This window comes from Parasteatoda tepidariorum, chromosome 10, assembly GCF_043381705.1.
Source record: "Parasteatoda tepidariorum isolate YZ-2023 chromosome 10, CAS_Ptep_4.0, whole genome shotgun sequence".
NCBI classification, from domain to species: domain Eukaryota; kingdom Metazoa; phylum Arthropoda; class Arachnida; order Araneae; family Theridiidae; genus Parasteatoda; species Parasteatoda tepidariorum.
This window is the reverse complement of record NC_092213.1, coordinates 25367633-25390666: the sequence shown is the minus strand read 5'-3', so window position 1 is coordinate 25390666 and position 23034 is coordinate 25367633. Positions and strand designations below refer to the sequence as shown.

The 23034-nt window shown below is 26.3% G+C and overlaps 1 protein-coding gene across 15 annotated transcripts in view; it reads right to left on the bottom strand.

Annotated features, from left to right (window-relative positions):
• The window catches only part of LOC107452184 (Heparan-alpha-glucosaminide N-acetyltransferase), a 35611-nt gene that overhangs the window by 9551 nt on the left and 3026 nt on the right, over nucleotides 1–23034 (bottom strand). For 2 of the 15 annotated variants that reach the window (XM_043045043.2, XM_043045048.2), the window contains exons 2-9: nucleotides 12374–12603; nucleotides 11724–11839; nucleotides 10107–10210; nucleotides 9352–9421; nucleotides 8201–8252; nucleotides 7207–7301; nucleotides 4505–4612; nucleotides 739–887 (exon numbers count right to left, since the gene is read on the bottom strand). In XM_043045043.2, the coding sequence (XP_042900977.1) occupies nucleotides 739–887; nucleotides 4505–4612; nucleotides 7207–7301; nucleotides 8201–8252; nucleotides 9352–9421; nucleotides 10107–10210; nucleotides 11724–11839; nucleotides 12374–12603 (924 nt within the window). Of the gene's footprint in view, nucleotides 1–738; nucleotides 888–4504; nucleotides 4613–4869; nucleotides 4978–7206; nucleotides 7302–8200; nucleotides 8253–9351; nucleotides 9422–10106; nucleotides 10211–11723; nucleotides 11840–12373; nucleotides 12604–15374; nucleotides 15569–18317; nucleotides 18429–19508; nucleotides 19628–21105; nucleotides 21293–23034 lie in introns of those variants that run through there. The other 13 variants (XM_043045046.2, XM_071187164.1, XM_071187162.1 and 10 more) reach the window with 12 other exon arrangements.

The window sequence follows — 23034 nt, the reverse complement described above, 5'->3', positions numbered from 1 at the left end:
TACTTAAATAATTGTACCACCATCTATTTATGAATTTATATTTTTTTATAGCAAAAAAAGCATGATTTCTGTTATGGGTGAATTATAGTTTCCATGTTTAAGTAAACAATTCATACTATAAATTGTTTAAATGAATAATTTCCAGAAACTGAAGCAAAAAGATATCCTTGATAACATTAAAAGCTCATTTGTTTCAAAAACTAATGAAGGTTAAAAAATTCTCAAAAATAGGCACTCATTCACAACACTGGTCAGACGTGAATGTAGAAACAAAGGTGAAAAAACTATGAAAACGCAGTAGCTAAGAGAGGCTAATTGGGACAGGATGCATTTCCACTTGCTATGGAGAAGTGGTGAGGAAATCTTGTTATTAACAAAAGAATCTGCATTCAAATAAAGGAAACAAGATACAGTGACTACTTTACGTTTTGTGTTCCCACTCCTGGCTACCACAGTTGTTTTAGTTTTTTTAAAACACCTCTATTTAATTTTTTTTGGACAACTTACCTTTTCTGTTCTTAGTCTCTTTCGTTTGTTTTCCTCCTTCACCGTCTATCAAGTCTTAAAAATAGGCACCTATTTTTAAGTGCTCAAAACATCTAAGCTTTTTACACCTTCATACTTTTTGAAGCAAATGAATTTTTTACACAATCAATTATTAGTACAATAACTGGATATACACATCCTGTGCTGGAAAATAGACTATGCAATGTGACGCAAAAAAAAAATTATACACACCTGTACAGATAGTATTTAACATAATTCCAAGTGCAAATAGGATCAAGGAACGTTTGACAATTTTAAAAAATATTTTTTTCCTAGACACAACTTTCCTCAAGAGAGATCGCATAGACAAAGCCATTGACATCCCCATCATCCAAATGAACCTGGAAATCCAATAAAAACACTATCAAGCTTTTATAATAATAAAAAATAAAAGGAAAGAATGTCTGATTAATCAAGAAGCACAAATAAATTTTTTTGATTTAATAAGTGAATTTTGTTAAATAAAACTGAAATAAACAGACATTTATTTATCATTAATCAATCTGAAACTGCACAGAAATCAACAGTATTTAAAAAATACTTTCAAATTTATCTTGAGCTAAATAAAATATGGATACTTCATAATTTTGTATGCAATTCCTAAAATAATATTAGCTGTTGTATCTAAGTAGATCATTTAAATATGAGCTACGTAAAGAGATTTAAAAAAAAAAAAATTTAAAATTAAATGCAGTGCATGATTTCTAAGCGATAATAACCTCACTGACTTGCATGCTATGTTAAATAAACAAATAATGACTATAAAGATAACTTAAAATACATCATGACTGAATGGGACTAAAGAAGAATAGAATAATGAATAATTATTTTAAATTGCTCATTATTTTATTGACTGTAATTAGTAAGATAGGATATTAAACCTTTAAGAATTAATTGCTTGGTGAAATAAAAGCCTACACAAAATGCAAAACAAATACCAAATAACAATAAAATACAATTTTAAATAAATCAAGAGAAAATACCATCATAAAATGCTTAAAAATTAGATAGCTATTTTTGCTAATAATTTATTGATTTATCAAAATATATGAAAGTGAAAAGTATTTGAGATTAACTAGCTGCAACTATTAGCTAAATTATAAAAAAGACAAAAAAAAAACAGATTTTGTTTGTATTATAAAGAAGTAATAACCCTTTACAACAGAAACTAAATACTTTAAATAATGTTCAAATTTAAAGCAAATCCTACAAAAATTGGTAAAGTATTTAAGTTTAGTGTTAGCTATATTAAAAATAAAAAAAAAATCACACCTCATTGACCATACATCCCTTTAATTTCACAAGATTTTTTTTCTATTAAGTCTTCTCAACATATAGTTCAAAGAATGTACTATAATGAAACAAATCGATGCTATTTCCTTATAATGATGTCTAAAAATTTATTTTGAAAAACAAGTCTATTTTTATACAATAAAAATGGTATAAACAGAGTTAATCCTATGTCACTTCATGTCGTCACCAACGACATTTCTCCCAAAGCATTCCAATAGCAAAATGGAAGCCAAGTTTAACATGGCATTTCCTGATGAATCTGAAGTGACGTATGTTTTTTGTTTAATTTAAATAACAAAATAGTTTGTTTAAATATATTAAGGGTCTGGCTTGAACAAAAAATAATCAGTTTGACATAATGGCATCATTCATTTTTAGTTTAAGGCTAGGTAAATTGTAAAAAGTGAAAGGTTAATTATGAGTTTTGCTTTATTATGTGTTCGGTTACAAAAGATGGTTACGATTTTTAAGGCATTCTTCGTCATTCTATGAAGTTCAACTTCTAACTTGCTTTTCGTCAAATTTATTATTGCTTTAATGTTTTTGTTAAAAAGCTGAAATCAATCGAGTGAGACGGAAAGGCCGTTGAAGCTATTCATATGGGTGTGTAGCACAGAAAATAATTAAAAATGTAAGCAGAAAATAATAATAATAATGAAGGGGATTTTTCTTTAAAATAAAGTTTTTTAACAGCTAAAGACTGTGTGTTTATCCGTTCCTTTTTTACAGGATAAATTCTTTACAATTATAACCTACATTTTTCAAAAAAAAGGGGGGAAATATTAGGGGTTGCAAGCTAATATAAAGCTGAGGGAAAAAAAACTAATTCTAGTGATTCATTTTAAAGAGAATATAAACACACACGTAATTTACTAACCTAGTAAAATAATATATACTCAATTTAAAATATAAAACATCATTAATGATCAGTAAAAATAACAAACTATTATATTTCTAATGTGTGAAAATGTCGGTAATTCTGGTACAGTTTCAAGTTTATGAATTTATAAATGGTTTATTATTGAATCGAATATATTATAATATATTCGAATATATTATTGAATCGAATGATAATTTATACAGAAACTGTAATTCTATAAAAAGTTTAAACAATCTTTCGAAACTGAAAGTAATAAGTAGTTTTTTCTAAATTTAATTGTCCTTAAACTGTTGTTATTGTTGTTCCTTATCCTTCAATTGTCTGACGAAGTCAGACAAGATCCAATAGGTTGTTGACCCTCAAAGAGTCGATGGCAAGAAGAGGAGTAGCATATAAGTCCTCCTTGGAAAGGCCCAAGCAGTCAAGGATATGTTCGGCTGGGGCCTGCTGGGTTTCACATTTGGAGCAGACTGCATAAATCTTTCTTCCTTCAAAGTATGAGAGACTATTCGTGTGGTCACTTGCCAATCTGGAAATAGCTGTTTGAGATACTCTATCACCTATATGAACAAGTGAAGAGCCCGGTTCCTTGGCCGCATATTAGTGATGAGAGGGGGGATCCTCCACTTGTTTGAAAGATGACTTTTGATTTTGGACTGATACTCTGAGTAGGTAAAGGATGAGGATGAAGATGTTAAATGACTACAGCCCTCCTTGGCCAAGCGATCTGCTTGCTCATTGCCAAAGATGTCAATGAGGGATGGTATCCACTGAAGATGAACGTACGCTATTGCATCAAACCAATTATTTTCTATCCAAACTAACTCCCGAATGTAATATTGAACTACTTAGTCATAAAAATTTGACGAGAAACATACATTACTTAACGTTTAATGGGAAATGCTGCATGAAAGATTCAATCCAAAAAAAAATTGTTTGGAATGCAGAAAAGGAGGGGATCACTAACTCTGTCTATTCACCCTTAATTTAATAATAAAGAATACCAGGAACAATATTTTTATAAATACAAAATAGTTATTAAGTTCTGAAAATTAAACATTATATAAACAGATAAAGAAACTGTCATGCACAAAAAAAAACACAAAGGAATAAAGATTAAAAAAAAAGGACGGAAAAGCAAGAGGCAAGTTTAGAACTAAGTTCATTAGGTGATCTTACTGCAAATAAAAATAAATTATTATAATATAAAAGTATGTCATTTAATCAAAATAGATGCTCTCTTTTTAGACAATATTATGAAACTTACTTCACAAATATGAAAATTTTATAATAGTTTTCAAAAAGTAAATTTGATTTGTAAAAAGGTTCTCATATTGATTATAAAGCCCATTTCCACAAGCTTAGAAAAACACAAACTAATAAAGCCTTACGCCAAACTTTTAATAATTTCCTTGATTTTTAGTCTAATTTTAACTTTTACCTTTCTCTGTTCAATCTTTATCAAACATTTGGAACAATAAAAAAAAATGTCTTAGTTATCAATCCAAAAAATCAACACATTTTTTTTCTGTACTTGAAATCTACATCATTTTAAGCAGATTTTAACCCGATTATTAAAATATTTTATTTGATAATAATATTTATTATTATTAATCCTATCTAATCAAACACAGAGTTTTCAAACAATTACAACTCACAACAATACCTTTTTCTTAAAAACAAAAGCATCTAGGACTAATTATTTATTGTGATATCTTTTATCAAGTAACATTAAAATTTTTGAACATAAAATCACTGACAATAAATGCAATATTTAATACAAACCAGGGAAACACAAGATCTGCCACGGTTATACCATTCCATATGGAATGTTCAAAAAATTGGTAACTGCCTCCTCCATAATTCACAAAAATCATCACAACAATAGATATTCTAAAGAGAAAAATGAAAAGTGGTAACATGCTGGGAAAATCTGTTCTAAAGACATGCAACGTAGAGGAATTAAATGAGGATAGTGGGCATACTCTATAAAAGTTTCATTAGTAAGCGAGGGAAAGATATTAATGTAAGGTAAAAGAAAATAAAGAATGCGAACAAGCAGTATTGAGGATTAATGTGTCTTAATACTGAACACTCTCTCTTAATGCAATCATTCCAATAAGAGAAAATACACTATTATTCAAACTAACCATGGAAACACAAGATCTGCTACCATTAAGCCATTCCAGCGAGCATGGTGGAAAAAAACATATTTTCCACCACCATAATTCACAAAGATCATTATTACTATTGCAATGCTGGAAAAAATAAATAAATGTTTTAGAATTAATTCAAGAGAAATCTTAATGTAAACATATTAAATTTTAAAAAAAATCAAGTTTGTTTTCAGTTAAGCATTCCAAATGGCAAAGATAAGCATTATGAACATAATTTTTAAAATTTGTTAAACTCCTTAAAAATGAATCATAATTTTTAATTAAAAATTCAATTAAGAAAATAATAATAATGTTATGATATCTTTATTTAAAATCTTTATAAAATGTTATGATATCTTTATTTGATCTTGGCATAGGTAAGGGTGAGTAAACTAATCGACACACCTTCATTCATCCATTGCAACCCCAAATTGCAAAAATGTGCTCTCACTTGTTACTATATCAGCAAACAGCCCCAGACTTTTAGTCTGGAAGAGTTCTCTTCAAACCTGCACAATAACTTGAGAACTATCTATTTTTATTTTTAGAATATGATGATTGAACCAGGTTTGTTTTTAACTCTTATGATCTAGTTTACGGCTAAAGAAATATTCGGTCATGACGATTCTGAACTAGATCGTGGGACCAGACCAGATCCATTTAGAATGCTGTATTGGTTAAATCGATAGGAATCATTGTATTTTTAATTTTAAAAACAAGCAGAAATTTTATGGATGTGATTCATTTTACTTCATTCAAGGAAAGTAACAAAACAAAAGGACAAACTAAAACATTTGAGAAAGAAGGAAAATTATGAAATCAAGTTTAGTTACACTCCAAAATCACTTAAAACAAGCATTTTTTTTAACAAATATTAAACATGTTATTCGTTAATGTAATTAAACTCCACTCTATGACCATTGTAATTGATTAACTATTTTTTTTGAAGTATTTAAATTGAATGTTAATTACTGATATGGTAATATTGCTCATAATAAAGCACCACAGTTAGTACGAATTCTAATACCAGAAGGTGAGCATAATACCATAATTATTAAAATGATGGCTGTTAATTGTGAACACTGTCTATGGAAAAAGGTAAACAACAACTGGTGTAAAAGTTATGATCAAAAGTGGACACCAAATAAAAAGTGCAAAATAAAATAACGAAAGCGTAAATTTAATAAATAAAGACCACAATTTAAGAAAATAATTGTTTTGTTTTTTATACACTGAATAAATTAAGAATGGGTCATGCATTTATAAAAATTGTAAAAGAATTTTGCTACAAACTTTTCATTTCAAAATAAAATAACTTAATTCAACAGCAAAGAATATTTTTCAAACAATACTGTTCACAACATTAATAACAATTATTTCTCTTTTTCACTCTAATAAAAATAATAACTCAATTTATTTCCTTCATTTTCAGCCTACACTTACTCCAAAAACAAATGTTTTTAAAAATAGACTAATTTGATCCATAATTTCGAATTTAATTGCACATAACATATTTTCAAAATTATAATTGATAAAAAAAATGAAAAAAAATTCCTTCTTTATACTAAATAGTTCCAAAATAATCAATTCACTTTCGTTGTTTAATAAGTTCAATATTTATAGGACTTAGATACTCTGTAAAAAAAAAAAAAAAAGAGGTCGATTAGTTATGGTTCCATGTCTGAAAAATTTGAATCTGCAGAAAAACAGAGAGTAGCCAATCATAAAAATGGATTTATAAAAAAGGTCGAATTTGAATATTCTTAAAAATTGTTTTAAAGAGCTGTTATCAATTAATAAGACTTTTCTGCTATTTTCATAGAATCTTTGAATGAATAAAGAATTTTTAAGAAATTTTCATAATGCACTATAAAAAGAGATACCTCTAAAACTTACTTGACTTACATTACAAATGTGAATGCATTCCACTCAAGGTCATGTGTTATCTCTGAGTTATTAATCGATAACATCTTTTTGCATTTTAATACTATTAAAACTGGAATCTTTTTTTCCATTAAATTGTATAATACAGTGAACTGCCAAATTATAGTAAAAACTGTTTCCAATTTTTTATATATTTTTAAAGTAAGCGGTACATAAAATCATGACTTATAATACTCGTTCATTAACAACAGTAACTCCATTTTCTGTAAATTTTAAAACTCATTAATATTAGTTAATGTTTTTTAACTAAGAATCTAATTTTTGTTGGATTTTTTTAAATAACATTTAAAATATGAGTAACTTTAGATGCTCATGTGTTATTTTCCTTTACTAAATATGGCTTAGACAAAATCAATATAAAATTAAAGCTGAAAAATTGTGAAATACCCTCTAACAGTATCTAGTGAACGCAGTCTTTGACTTGAAGCTTTAGCTTTCTTTTCTTCAATAGTTGTACTAGAAGAATATGCAGCAGCAAGATCCTGAAATACATTGTACTATTAGGATGTAATTTTGTATTATACTAAGTAACATAGCAATGAAGAAAAGCACATGCATAGAAAATTATTAGCAATAATTTTATTAAAATAATAAAATAATTTTATATTTGTCCATAACTTTTTTTCCATATTTATATCACTTGGAATAAAATGTAAATTTTAATAATTACTGTACTATCAATTAAGGTAAAAAAGTAGCATCTAATATTTTTAAAAAATGCATAAATAAGGGTCAAAGTTTAAGTCATTAATATTAAATACTAAAGTTTTTTTCTGAAATATAAAAAAAAATATTTTACAATGCAATGTAAAACATTAGAATAAAACAAAATAATAAAACTAATTACATAAAAAGTTATGATATTAATAATACTAAATGATAATGATATGAAAAACACTACCCATCAAAGTAATAACTCCAACCAAATAAAATAATGACAAAAAATAAGCTTTCAAAACATTTAAAAAATTTACAACTAAAAAAAAAAAAATTTTTTTAAAATGCATCATTTGCAATTAGTTTTCATAAGGGGTAAAAAAAATTATACTTCATAAAGCAGTTTAAAAAAATATGCATTTATTTTATTTTATTTAAGCAAAAGAATATGTTAATTTCCTTATCTAAATATCTCAAGTAAATGCTGTAATAGTAAAATCTGACATCTGATAGCAGAACAATTTCGACAAAAGAAGATAGCGTGGAAGACTTCATAAATTCTGAGACCAGGAATATCAATAATATATTATTTACAATAGTTAGTTATAACAAATAGACGCAATAGTTAGTTATAAAATAACATATATTTTACCTTTCACTCCTGTATTAGTTTAGCTCCCATAACCAAGCAAAGATTTAAAAAAATTAAGAAAATTTAACTTACAGTACTTACATCCAAAGAATCCTTTTGGAAAAGGTGATTAAAAAACTGTGTCCTAAAAAAGAGAAGTCAATTAAAATTTGTTTGTAAAAATTTAATACTGATTCACACAGCTGAAAGGTGTATTGCAAAATAATGAAAAGTAGGAAAATTGTGTTTCAAAGATTTTCAAAAAATGTGCAAAACTAAATTTATACCTTTAGAGTTTTATACGTTAAATGCTTTGAGGAATTCAACAAGATTTCTTATTCTTTTATACAGTTGGCTCTTTATTTAACGGCTTTCAAGGTAACGACTGTTAATATATTTTTAGTAACTGAACGAGTTTTAAAACACATTTCATATGTTTTTTCCTCTTTTTTTCATCATATACAAACCACTGATTATGTGTGTAAAAATAAAGTCAAATTAAGAGAAAATTTATAAAAAACTATGTACTTAGTACATATTAGTGTCTATTAAGGTAATTCACAAGTAAAAACTGAAAAATTAAATTAATTAATATATAAATATTTAAAGGATGAACCCTTGATAAGGTGTATACACAGTATAGAATTTCATAATTTAATTATCAGTAAATAGAACATTTTGAGGAAAGGAGGAGCAAAAACTTAAATTTACCTTGATTATTCAAAATTATTTAACACTCTTAAACTAAAGTTAATTTAAAAGTTTTGAAAAATATTTTTTCTTTCTCTGGCTTTTATTTAATTACTTTTTTGCAACTATGTGGTGATGATTCAGTTCTAATCAGTTCCTTTTTTTTCAACACTCATCAGGTAGTTGAATAACAATTAAAAGTAAAAAAAAATGTCTGTATTTTTTTAAAAAAGACTAATTTAATTGCTATGATCATTGTAACCAGACATACAATTAAAAAATAAAGGGGTTGATTAAAAATACATAGAATACAACAAATTTTCTGCTTTTTTTGTGAATGAGTGGCGTTTTGTTAAAAAATATTATTATTTATCTTAGCAAATGCACGAAAATGACAAAAACAAAAACAGATGGAAAAAATAAGTTTTAAAGCTGAAAATCTGCATTTAAGTTTCATCTAATTTTATCCTATTTTCAAACTCTTGAATTTTTTAGCCAACAAAATGTGTATTATAAAATGCAATGCATGAAACTTTAAAAAAAATTATAATCACCTTTTGAAATAGACCCAGATCATCCAAAGTAATGCTAAAACAGTGTAGGCTCCAATAGCTATTAGAATAGCTGTGAGAGTAGAAAAAACATATATAAACAAAAAGTTTTATTAACGTTAATTCAAATAAAATATGTAACACATTAATAAAACTTAATTTAAAAATAAATATTATTATATAAAAAGCTGTGGTAGTCAATGGGAATAAAGAGTGCTTTTTTTTTTAAACAAAAATAATCAGACAACTTAAATGCATAACTATGAACAATTTAAAGAATAAGTATGTGTAAGGCAAATTAAATAGCATAAATTTTTCTTTATTTTTCAAGATATTTTGTTATTCTAAAACAAGAACAAGTTTAAAAAATAATAGCATTATTTATTGTGTACTATTTGTACTTTTTTTTCTTCACCATTTTGCTTCAAATGTCCAATGAGAAATATTATTTCTTATATTTTCACTTTTCCTGAAATCTATCATAATCACTTTATATTTTACTCTAAATTTTGAGATTTCCAAAAAAATTATTGTTTGATATTTATTATTCATTAGTTGATGTTTCAAAAATTACTATCTGTATTACCTTTAAAATAAATAAGTGAACTCTAATCAGTATGTTTTCTATATGCTGGGCATCAGAGAGTTAATATAAAATCATTTTTTGTTACATCAAGAAATATATTTTTTTGTTAATGATATTTTATTTTAAGAAACTGAAATAAATAGAATACACAAAGTTAAATTGATTTACATACGAGTATAAACAAATTCTGGTTCTTGTTTAGTTATCATGGAACAATGGGTTTCATTCACATAAAGATGATAGATGGCATTTTCTCCTAAATATCCTTCATTGTAACTAAAAAAATTTTAAAGATATATTACATAACTGTTCAATAGATTTAATTTTTAAGATTAAATTCTGAACAATTATAACACATTTTAAAGTTTCAAATGATATAATAAAAAATAAAGGTAAATAAACACATGAAGCCTGATTTAAAGATCTCTGTCATCTGAACAAAAACTTATATTATAATGAGTACATAAAAAGACCAGGTTACTCATTACTAAAAAACAAAAATACCAGCCTGAGAGTGTTATACTTTAAAAAGAAATTAAAAAAACCCTAGTTATATCAATTGTTGTGTAACAATTGATATAACTTGTTCTTTCAGTTATTTAAGTCTATTAAGTACCCTTTAACATCAGTCATAATAGGAGAAAAATGCATTTAAAATAATTAATTTTGGGGTGCCATTTTTCAATTAATTATAAACCTCTAGGTAACTATAAAAATCTCATATTTTTACATTAAAAATACAATTCCCAACAAAAGTGAATGAAATTTGCAAACAAAAAAAGCATCATTGACAAAATTATTAAAACCACTTGAAAAGAAATTTACGAAGATTCTAAATGCATCCTTCAAAAACTTAATTGCATATGGAACTTCATGCGGAATTCTGGATGGCAGTCGAATATAAGCTTTTAATTATCAACATGAAGTAATCCATATTTCAGAAACAGTTTGACCATAGGTCAAGACTGTCTCTGAGAAGAATTTAGAGGTCTGGTTATGTTTCATATTTAATGTGCAGTAACATCAATAAATAAATAAATAAAAATAATGATTTACATTTTTTGAAGCTTTTTTTAAAATCAAATTACTCTATATCAATAGAAGTATTTTGTTTTGAAAGTGCAAAAATGTTTTGAACACTTATTTTTAAAGTGATTTTCATGGAAATGAAAAAGAGAAAGAAACTAGATCATAGTCACTATATTAGGATGATCTGTTTGGTATGGACATTCTAACACCTGCACTTAAATTATAATATGCCTATGGAATAGCAAATGGGACTTAATATATATATATATATATTGAAAAATCACCAAAGAGTTCCCCTTTATTGCGAAATTATAATGTTATGAACTTATTTCTAATGACGAGCAATTCCATTTTTCGATTAAGAAGCTTGTGGTTATATTCAATTATATTAATCATTTACAGTAGTAGCTCCCAATTTTATACAATAAAACATAAAAAATTTTAAAAATAATAAATTTTTAATTACACAAAATATTTTTAACATTTTATTTAAAAAAAAAAAAAAATTTTTTTGTTTAAGCATGTTGTACGGAACTAAAAAAATATTTTTCTATTCCATAGAACAATTAATTTGAAAAATTTGCTTAAAACTATTAAAAATGAAATTTATGAAATTTCATTTTTATTTGGAAAATTGATTTGAAAAGGTGACAGATTTTATTAGCAGTCAACACTGGATAATAATAAAGACTACAATATATATAATTTATAATAAATGTTACGAAATGTTTAAAATTAAGTAGAGACATGAATAAGATACCTGCATAATTGCTTGTTGTCTTCATCTGAAATTTGCCAAACAGTACCCAGTGATGCAAGTTTAAAAACTATAGGATGTGACTCTTGTGGTTGCAGTGAATGATCAATCAATGAACACTAAAATATAAAGATGAAAATCAGATTAGAAATTTAAAAATATTGAAAATAGAAATTTTCTATTATAAAAGTATTTTCTATTATAAAATTAACTTCATTTGTAACTAAGTATGTGTAGTTATAGTAAACTACAAAAATAATATAATTTTTTCAACCCCTAGTATAATTAAACAAGAAGCTCAATATTTTAGCATAATTTATGAGCAGAACATATGAACTCCCTAAAATCTTTTCAGACAGAATAATATTTTTACAGACGATTTTGATACATTTAATAATTGCAAAGATTTAATTTTTGTTTACACGGTTTTAAAAAAGTTGCTGTTTTAAAAAAGATTTTGTAATTTCGTATTTCTAAACAGTCACAATAAAAAAATGTATATATAATTAATACATTGACCTTCATAATTTTTGAAAATGCTTCCACAGATAACAGACCACCAAAGAAATGTACACAATGGTATAAGCTTCCACATGAAAAAAGAAAAAATTTTATTTAAAAAATTATTAAATAAAAATAACGACTTTGCTTACATTATCGCATTCTAAACTCTGGTATTGGAACTTTATGACACGGCTTACATCCGAAGTTATCAAAAAGCAGGATTCATCCACACTCAGCTCTGGACAGGTCATGTTTTTAACTGCAGTTTGTAGGGGCAAGGTTAAAGTATCCTTTCTCGGTGGAACTTCATAAAAAAAGATATCTAAAGGCTGGTGAGAATCTTGTGAATTTCTTGAAGAAAGAGAGGAATAAGCCGTTCCTATGAGGATTAAAAAATAAATTTAGAAAAGAGACCAAATAATTATCAATCAACAAGCAAATAAGTAAAGGGAATGAAGGAGGTAGACATTTTTAATTCTAAATAACAAAGAATTCTTTTAATAGACAGCCAACTATTGCTAGTTTTGGGAATTCAAGAAGTTACAAACAAGTACTAAATGAAAATGAATGGATAACTGAAAGAAGTAGGCAAACATTTTCAATCCTAGATAACTATACATTTGTTTAATAGACTATCGACTATTGTTAGGTTAGTTTTAGGAATTCAAGATGTTGCCAAAAGTTAGTGAAGGGATAAGTAAATGCATGAGGTGAATATTTTCAATTCTAGTTAACTTAACATTTGTTTAATAGACAACTAGCCTTTACCAGTTTTGAGAATTCAAGGTGCTACAAACAAGTAAATAAATGGATAAGTGAATTAAGGAAGTAAACATTTTTAATCCTAAGTAATTAAATATATCAACTATAGACTATTTGTAGTTTTTAGAACTCAAAATGTTACTATAATACTTTAAGTGTACAAACTTTAAGTTTTGTCATTTATTTATATTTTGATAAAAATTCAAGAGCCACATTATCACACCACTTAAATAATATGAAAATAAGTGTGTTTTTAGGAAATAAATAAAATAAGGCATTCAAATTTTTATTCATTTTTGTTTTTAAGCAATTAAACTCAAAATAATTATAATTTTCATTAAACATTTATAATCTTGTCAATCGGAAAAATGTTTGAAAATATCTAATAACAGTAATTTAAGAACATTATTTGCTGCTTACTGTGTTTACATAACAAACATGGTAGATATTACATGAAAAACTCTCTTGTCTCTTGGTGTTTATTACAAAAAATCAACCTTACTGTCACAATCCCCAAAATAAATATATTTAAAAGTAGCTCTTCTCTAAAAAGCCACATAGTCAATAAAACTCATATCTAATTTAGAAAATATAGATATAAGGAATCATTGCTTCAAAAAACAATTGACGATACAAAGACAGCAGGAGAAATTTTTTTAACTAGGCATGTAAAATTGATAATTCTAAAAATTTACTTTTTAAATAGTAATTTGTAAAAAGAAAAGAAAAAAACAGTTTCCTTTATAATGATTTTTAATGAAATAAAATATTTAAAATAAATGAAAGAGAACATATTAACTTAAAATAAATATATCAGATATATATTTTCAGAGAAAAACCATTCAATAAATTCGATATTTGAAATTAAAATATCAAATAAAAAATATAACATATTAAATAATAATTCTACTTACACCTATATCTCATTAAATAATAATTTTACTTACACCTATATCTCTAAAAAAAATGGGAAAAAACGATTAACTCGATTTGTTTAAAATCTGGATTTAGATTTTATTACTATTGCATATTATTAAAAAAAAATCAAACTTTGTTTTAATTCTTATTAAATTAAATCACACTAAACAAAATATAAATTAAATAATAAGAATTGAATTGAATTAAATCCCTTAATTAAAACTGTCAAAATAGCTTCTGCAGGTTTCAGTCTTATTTTTGGAGGTTTAATTTCAAATTTCAAGATAAAGGTGAGTCTATTTAAACAAGATAACTTTATATACATAATAGCAAAGAGGTAATTAATTTGTATATATCACGCATGTGCTAGTTAGCATTATATAACTACTCTAAAAATCAAAACCTCATCAAATGTTATTTATTAGAGTAAACTATATTCAAAGGTAGTTAATAAAATTATATATCTGTGTGTGTGTGTGCGTGCGTGCGTGTGTGTGTGTGGATTTTCACGAACTAGGACCCAAACTTAATTATTTGAGAGGATGGCATCAAATAGGTTCATTAATTTGTACATACGATATTTTAAGTTACGAAATCAAACATAAAAACTATAGTATTTTCTCTATTTCTATTTCAGAGCATTTTCTCTGAATAAACCTTTTTTCATCGGATTATGATTCCAGTCCCCCAAAATATAGGGGGTAGCCGGAATCTGCGAAACATTGTTCCAATAGTTGGGTCAGGAGAGCGCACCAAAGTTTCAATCCCTCAATGTTAAGATTACTTTTTGCGTAATTCACCAAATCTCGAAATTTTTTATGCGAATTGAAAAAAAAAATTTTTGAAGTATTTATAAATTGGTTTATCCTAACATAATTTCATGCTATAAAGTTAATAATTTTTAATAATTATTTAATTTGATAATAAATGGAAAATTTTTGGATTGTAAGGTGAACAAATTTTTGCATCATTTAAAATAATGAAATTTTATAAGGAAAAAACATAAATTTGAACGAAATCGGTTGAGAAATCTAATCTGACTTTTCTAAAATTCGATTTCTCAGAAACTATTATACTGATTGCGTTCAAATTTTGTATTTTGTATGTGAAAATCCGATCACTAGATCAAAAGTTATTCAGAGTGATTTGATTTTTTTTTTCTTTTCCTTTGCGCACTGTGTACAATATAATACGTTTTAAGAATTGCAACATTTCGAACTGACTATTTTAGTTAAACATTTATGTATTAACGAGTAACATATCAAATAAAAAAATAATTAAATGAACTATGTATTGAAGTTTGGGTCTAATGAAACAAAAGGATACCCCAATTATAGTTTTAAATTAAGAGATAGATTTCATAATTTGTTTCAAAATTAGAAAATAAACGAATAAAGTCACAAGATTATAGTTTATTGAAATAATGATTTTTGATTAATAAAAAGAATTAAAATACGTAAATTTTCTTACTACTCGATGATGAAGAGATGACTTTTCCGACAGCAAAGTCTCATTTTGTTAAATTTTAAAAAATGAAAAAGAATTGAAATTTTAGAAAATATTTTATAACAGATTTTCATATACACACAATTACATTTAAACAAACTACAAGCATCGAAATAATTTCTTCTCAAATAAAGACGGATGAATCCAGCTTCAAATGAGCAACAAATAGAAAGGTTGTCAATAGCAACGTCTTAAAGTTGATACGCCCTCTTCTTGGAAATCTTTCTGAAGAACTAAACATAAGAGGGATCATCGAATTTCCGGTAAATTGATATTTCTTATGAAAGTGATTTAACCATTTTAAATTATAAGTTTGAATATAAATATAAATTAATTTTTTTTTCTTAAAGAAAAAAAAAAGATGACATTTCAAAAGTAGGGAAGTAATGCAAAATTTTAACTTACCCTTTTACCATTAATATTTATCTAATTAATTTTTTAACAACTAAAAACGGAGTTTTTTAAAATCTCGAGAAAATATAATTAGTTTTCTGGCCATTTATAATAAGATGCAAATCACTATTTTACTAAATAAAAAATGCACAATAAACACAAAAAGCAGTTTTTGTTTTGTTTTTATGTACATTTTGTTTTGTAAATAAAACACTAAGTGATGCAAGTTGTACAATGCATTTAATTATTTTCCATGTAAAAATAAATAAGTCCATTGTGCAAACGCTCTCAAAAGAGCCATGTAAAGAGAGAAGAAATACTGACTTCAAAACTACGAATAATAAAACTTACAAACTAAATCCTATTTGCGTTTACAAATTACTTTTAAAAAAAATTATGTATGCTTTTAACATTAAAGTTTTGTTAAAATTACAAGTTTATGGAGGAAAAAAATACTACACCTCTTTCAATAAAGAAAAACAGCATGAGAACTTATAAACGAAAATCAATTTAAGAATCTGATCTATATCTGCCAACCCCAGTTTTTTAAAATGCAAGGTGAAGAGCCCAATTTTCAAGAGAAAATATTTTGTGAGGGATCTGTCAACGTAACTAAATTTATCAACAAAAAAAAAGGTTATTTTTACTATTAAAAGGTTGGAAATTCGAGCTTTTTTATCTCTTCAGGTAAAAAAAAAAAAAAACACTTCTAAGAAAACTAATAATACTTCTTCAGAGTTTCAGAGTAGAGTTTAAAACTCTTCAGAGCAGAGTTTAAACTCATAAGTTTATAAAATTAAAACATTAAGTTTAAATTGTGCATGGATCGGCTGTTCATTGTCGATTGTACAAAATGTTCAGTTCACATTCTCAAAAATCACAAATTGCTTAAAATCTGAATGATATTTTTATTTATTTATTGATTGGGTACTTTTATAACGAGGTGAAAACAAAATTGGAAACCGAGCCTGGCATATTATTTTAATCCAATTCATTAGCAAGTGCAGATAGCAAGTGCAGATAGCAAGTGCAGATACAAATATTGCTCCATTTTATTTCCTTCCTTCCTGGACAAGCATTACGTTGACATAAAATTTGATAAGGAATATAACACAATATTTGGATAAGAAATAGTAAATAAAGAAATCAATATGTATGTGTTTATATATATAACAAAGTATTACTACACGTTTAAACATTAAGGTTTCTTATAAAAAAAAAAGTACTATTTCAAATTATTCTCTCAAAATTCTAACAATTAAAATACGAACATAAAGGACCCCAAACAAATCTTATGGAAATTAATACCTTGCCAAATTAACTGAAAATTTAATATGTTGTAGTTCAAAACATTCTGATCAAAAGTTCAATGACAATAGCATTAACCAAGGAATTTTTTAATTTTATTTTATAACCGTCGCTGAGCAGTTTTTAGAACTAAATTTTTTGGGTGTACGACTACTAATATTCAACTCCGTAACCTTGTAATTTTCAATCGGTGCAAGCCGGATGCGGCATTCGTATCGATCAGCCATCGCCGGGATTCGAACCCGGTTCATATCATTGGAGGCAAACGCTCTATCCCCTGAGCCATCAAGGCTCAATAATTGTAGTTTTTATAATGACATAAAGAACTTATCTGCAATTATGGTTTGAAAAAACTTCGAATAAACTATATGTATATTTTTTTGTAAAGAATTTTGGTCGAGTCCTTTAACTGTTCGAGCCCAAGGACAATTATCCTCCCCCCTTCTGAGATCGTCCTTGATTACATTACCGAAATTCTAGTATTTATAAATTCTCCATAGAGTTAACAAGTGCACTCGGTTTTACTATACAAGTGGGGTTTGACTTCGTTTAGGGGGGAAAAAAATCATTAATAAAAAAAAAACATATATAAAAAAGTAGCACATCTATAACTTTTCGAGAAAGATATACTGTACACAACTAAACAAAGAATATCTTGGCTAAATCACACAGTTTCTAGGTCGAACAGTTTAGCTCCAACAAGTCTTGTTCGAATCTTTAGCTACCCATTCTCAATCTTTAGCTACCTCATCTTCCCCTAACAGGTAATTCAAAAACAGCATCTTTTTCTCCGAAAGAAATTAGAATTTAGTTTACTAAGGTTCGCATAAACCAGAAGCTCAAATAAAGAGCTCAAATAAATCTTCAGAGCTCAAATAAATCTTATTAGGCTAAATTAAGCCTTACCTATTGAAACGCAGTGCTATAAGCGAAAGCAGAGAGCACTTTACTATATTCAATACATAATAAAATTAGCAATATATAACTTGTTTTTAAAATTTGTTTTAAGTTATAAGTGCAAAATTATGTTAAAATTTATTTTAAAAAAAACTCCTCAGTATTTAAAAAAGTTGATAAAAAAATGAAGGAAATAATACCAGGACAGTTATTCGTATAGGAAACTTAGGAAGAGGAATGAAATACGCATTGTTTACTTAAAAATGAATTAAAAAGAAAACTATTATAGCAATATATTTAATTACTTACCGACGATCTAAAAATAATGCAAGGATGTATATTAGCGCTAAACTAAAGAAAAAAAGATTAAAAACAAACGTTCGTAAAGTTCATAATAACAATAAATGTGTGAAAGGATTGAAATTGAAAACGTAATAAAGAGAGAAAAAAAAAGTTGAGAAAGTGACCTACATCATTTAAATGTTGCCAGAACAAGTTTAGAATTGCTCACGGCAAATTTACGAAATAGACACAAAAAAGATATTTAAATGAGCAGTGACAATATTTTCGATTGATTTGATTGCTTTATAACTTAATATGCTCGTCCCCAAATCAAATTATAATTATTTTAACTAACTTCATTATATCGTACGTTTTAAGAGGAAGCACTATTATATCAGTGTTTCTCTAATCTCCCCTCCCCCCTTCACTAATCGCAATTCGAAAACAAACAACGGAACTAACTAAAATCATACTATTTTGTATAATTCTTAACTATATTCGTAAAATTTAATTTTATTGCGAGACATTATAGTATGAAATCAGTCCATAAGCAAAAAAAATTTCCAAATTGGTATTTGTCTATTTATCAGGTTAGATATTCATCAAATTTTACGCAATATTTACAATAACATTAAAAATCGAGAAGAAAATAAATGAATGTTAAATGTTCGTATAATCTATATTCGTATAATTAAATTTTATTGCGAGATATAATAAAAAAAAATCAGTCTTTAAGCTATTAAAATATATTTATCAGGTTAGATATTTACCGAATTTTACACAATATTTACAATGATATTAAAAAACGAGAAGAAAATAAATTAATGTTATATGTTCGTATAATTTTATTTTATTGCAAGATATAATAAAATAAAATCAGTCAATAAGCAATTAAAACATATTTATTAGGTTAGATATTCACAATTTTACACAATACTTACAATGACATTAAAAAAAAAAAAAAAAAAAAAAAAAAAAAAAAAAAAAAAAANAAAAAAAAAAAAAAAAAAAAAAAAAAAAAAAAAACGAGAAGAAAATAAATTAATGTTATATGATAAATTCTTTACATCAATTAAATAACTTTGTCTGAAGAAGTAATTCCAGGATAAATGTTTTTTAAAATAAAATAAGTATGAGTTATTAATCAAAAACAAACGAAAAACGTATACATATTCTATAAAATGTTTCAATGAGTAATAAATAATAATAATGATAAACCTTATGCGCTATCAACATCCATAAACAAACAAGCAAAATCCTATGTCAAACTTGTGGATAACATTAATGCACATGACAGAAAGAAACTTGCAGAATGTACCTATCATAATTTCATTTACATAGATAACTCTCATTATTATCTGTATAAGATATCACTGATACAGATAAATCTAATGTAAACAGATAAATATATCGATTGCTCATATAGATAAATAATTTTTGGTTAGAGGCAGTATTGGATATATAACTTTCAGCAATAAAATATAAATTTTAAAAAAAAGGTAATTTATCAGGGTGCGTAGCCAAATTTTGCAACAAAAAATAAGCACCTTTTAAGCACTTAAAAATATTTTAAAGCACTATATACATGAACAAAATGTAAAATAATTTTCAAAACATGATCATGATAAAAAAACTAGTTTCTGACAAAGAACTCTTTTTCTTGATTATATTAGCCACCATAAAGAGATCGAAAGATTTTTCGGTTCGATTTCAGAGGGTGGAAAATGAAGCGTGAATTTGAGAATATCTTGCAGAATGCAGCTGAGTTGCACATGAGAGTGCAAGAATCTCACCGAACGCAGCTCAGTATACGTACGTGCGGACAAGCAATTGCTTCATCAAACATGTAACATGGTTGGCGCTTTCATACGCTACAAACGGAAATGCATTGTGTTTGAATGAATTATGAAAACGTTGAATAGTACCTACGATATGAAAACCATGCTTTTGCATAATACTTGGTGAAAATCGATATGGTAAAGGAAAAAAAAAATCTCATTTTCGAAAAAGGAAAATTAAACACTTTTCAAAAACCCCCAATAAAAAAAAGCACCTTTAAGGGTTTTTAAAAAAGAAAATCGAAAATAAGCACCTTTACGCACTTTTCAAAAACTCTAGGCACCATGTTTATATTGCATAATAAATTCAAATTTACACTATAACTAAAACAATACGGATTGAGTACTTTTAAGGAGGCAGATTCATTAATTTCCGCATCCATTCAATTTTAAAACTAACTCAGAAGAAAAGGACATTTTCAAATAGAGTATTGGGGCGTTTACCTTTAGTGAAGCTAAGTTTTGAGAAAACTTTTATTGGTTAAAATCAGACGACAATTAAACTGCAATTCATAATTAAATTCAACAAAATTCGGAATAAATAAAATTAATCAGCAAATAAATAGAGCAAATTAGTGAGAAGTGTGAGTAACGTTTTTTTCCCGTTTGTAATTTATTGGCGTTCCTTAAATAACCTCAAAACACATTAAACTTCAATGATATGCATGAGAAATCGCACGATCGAAACACTTCTAAATTTACAAACTGATTCTCTAAGTAATTTTTGAGATATATCAAAAAATAAATTAGTATCGGTGTGCTTGCATTACTTTATCCAAACCCAGTCGGGAGATGACGCACTTGACAGAACTATAAGATCTGATCCAAATAAAACCTAAATATGACAGGTTTTATTTATTATTTTTTTGAAGGAAAACAGCAGAACAGAATCCATCTCCATTAATTTTGTCCTGAAGTTTTATTAAAACGCCCCTCTGTGCAACTAAAATAAAGCAGATAAAATTTCATGACATTACCTGGGATGTCAGAGGTATTTGCTCAACTTGCAAAAGAAAATAAAAAGTGCCTCCTTTAATTCAATGATATAATTATTTCAACGAAATAACATCAAAGCTTTTAATGCATGGGCGGTATAGAAACCAAAGTGGCATCCCTAACTTTGATATAGATATGTACTTCTCCTACAACAGTCTGCATTTAAAAGAAAGCTTATCAACCGCGAGTTTCAGAACAGTCCAATTAATTTAGTATTGTTATGAATGCTTTTAAATGGAGCCGAACTAAAAAATAAAATTGATACATTTATTAATGAGTCGGTATTATCAATTAAGATAAATATCGGAAAGTAATTCTAGAAATTTAATACTGATAACACTAAAAAAAATCGATGATAAAATTCCAGATAAAAAAAATTATCTCTGGTAAAAATAAAAAAAATTTCAGTTTAGTATATTTTGCACCCGATTCAAACACAGTCTATTTCGTTGACACAATTTTTCCATTTCCTAAAAAATAATAATAATATAATGCAATTTTGGCATTATATATTATGCTTTTCTTTCATTTTATAATACGGTATAAATTCAAAAAAAAGTAAATTCTTTTAAAATTATATAATGATTTATTTTATTATTAAAAGTTAAAATCCTTAATAACGGATTACATCACTTTTCGTCTAACATTATTGGTTGTTCTTGCATTAAGACACAGGTATGGTTTTAAAATAACTTGTTCCACAAATTTAGATTTTTTAACATGTGCAGTGAGCAAAAAAAAGGACCATTCTAAATAGCTTTTGATTTTTGATCGGATCTTCACATTCCAGGACTTAGTGGCACAAGGGGTGACCTCAAATATACTAATTAATGCAGACGATATTTAAGTTATGAAATCAGACACAAAAACGTATTTCCTTTGAATAAACATACAATTTTTTCGACAGATTCGGATTTCTGTACCTCAAAGTATTCGGGGTAGCCGCAATCTGGGAAATATGATCCTCATTGTTTGAACAGAAGAGTGATCCAAAGTTAGAACCCCTTAATGCTAATTTTACTTTTAGCATATTTCGCCACATCTCGAAAACTTTTTAAGCGAATTGAAAAAGTTTTGCACTCAATTACAAAGGTCGATTATCCATAGATAATTCCATGCTAAAAATAACTTTTAATAAATATTTATTATTTTATTTAATAATAGTCGGAAAATAAATTTGAATTGTATAGTATTCATTTTTTCACATCGTTTGAAAAGGAGGTAATTTAACAAGGCTAAATACAAAATTAGAACGAAATTTATAGAATAGTTCTTGAATAGTTCGAAATTTATAGAATATTTCTTTTTCAAAATTCGATTTCTCAGGAATCTGAGCTCTGTATTGGAACTATATAAATTTGGACCAACCAGCAAAAATAAAAAAAAATAAGTTTTTAAAACTAACTAGATTTAATTAATTTAAAAATGTGTTTTTTAGGAAAAAGGGAAATATCAATCATTTGAATATAGGGAATAAAATAGGGCTTTTTGTATCTTTACGAAAATACATTTGCATAGGCTTAATAATTTAACAGACTCTTAACTTTTCCATATATAAGAAGCTGATTGTTTTTTTTTTTATATATATTCTTAAAATAAAGATAATTATTTAAAGAAAAAAATTGCTGTTATTATCACTTTAATGACGCTACTCTTTTTGAGAAACTAAACTGTTGTAATGGTTGGTTTAAACTACATGTAATAGCCTTAATATTATCTTATTGCCATTTCACTTTGATTATAAGAAACAAATATAATATATAAATAAAGGACACTCTATGAACCCTGTTTAAAAACAGTATACCAATCTTTTTCAAGCATAATTTATAACTACAAAAATATGTTTATAGCAGTGATATAAAAGTGAAACAAATATAATGTAAGTATTGTAAAAGAGTTATAAAATAAAA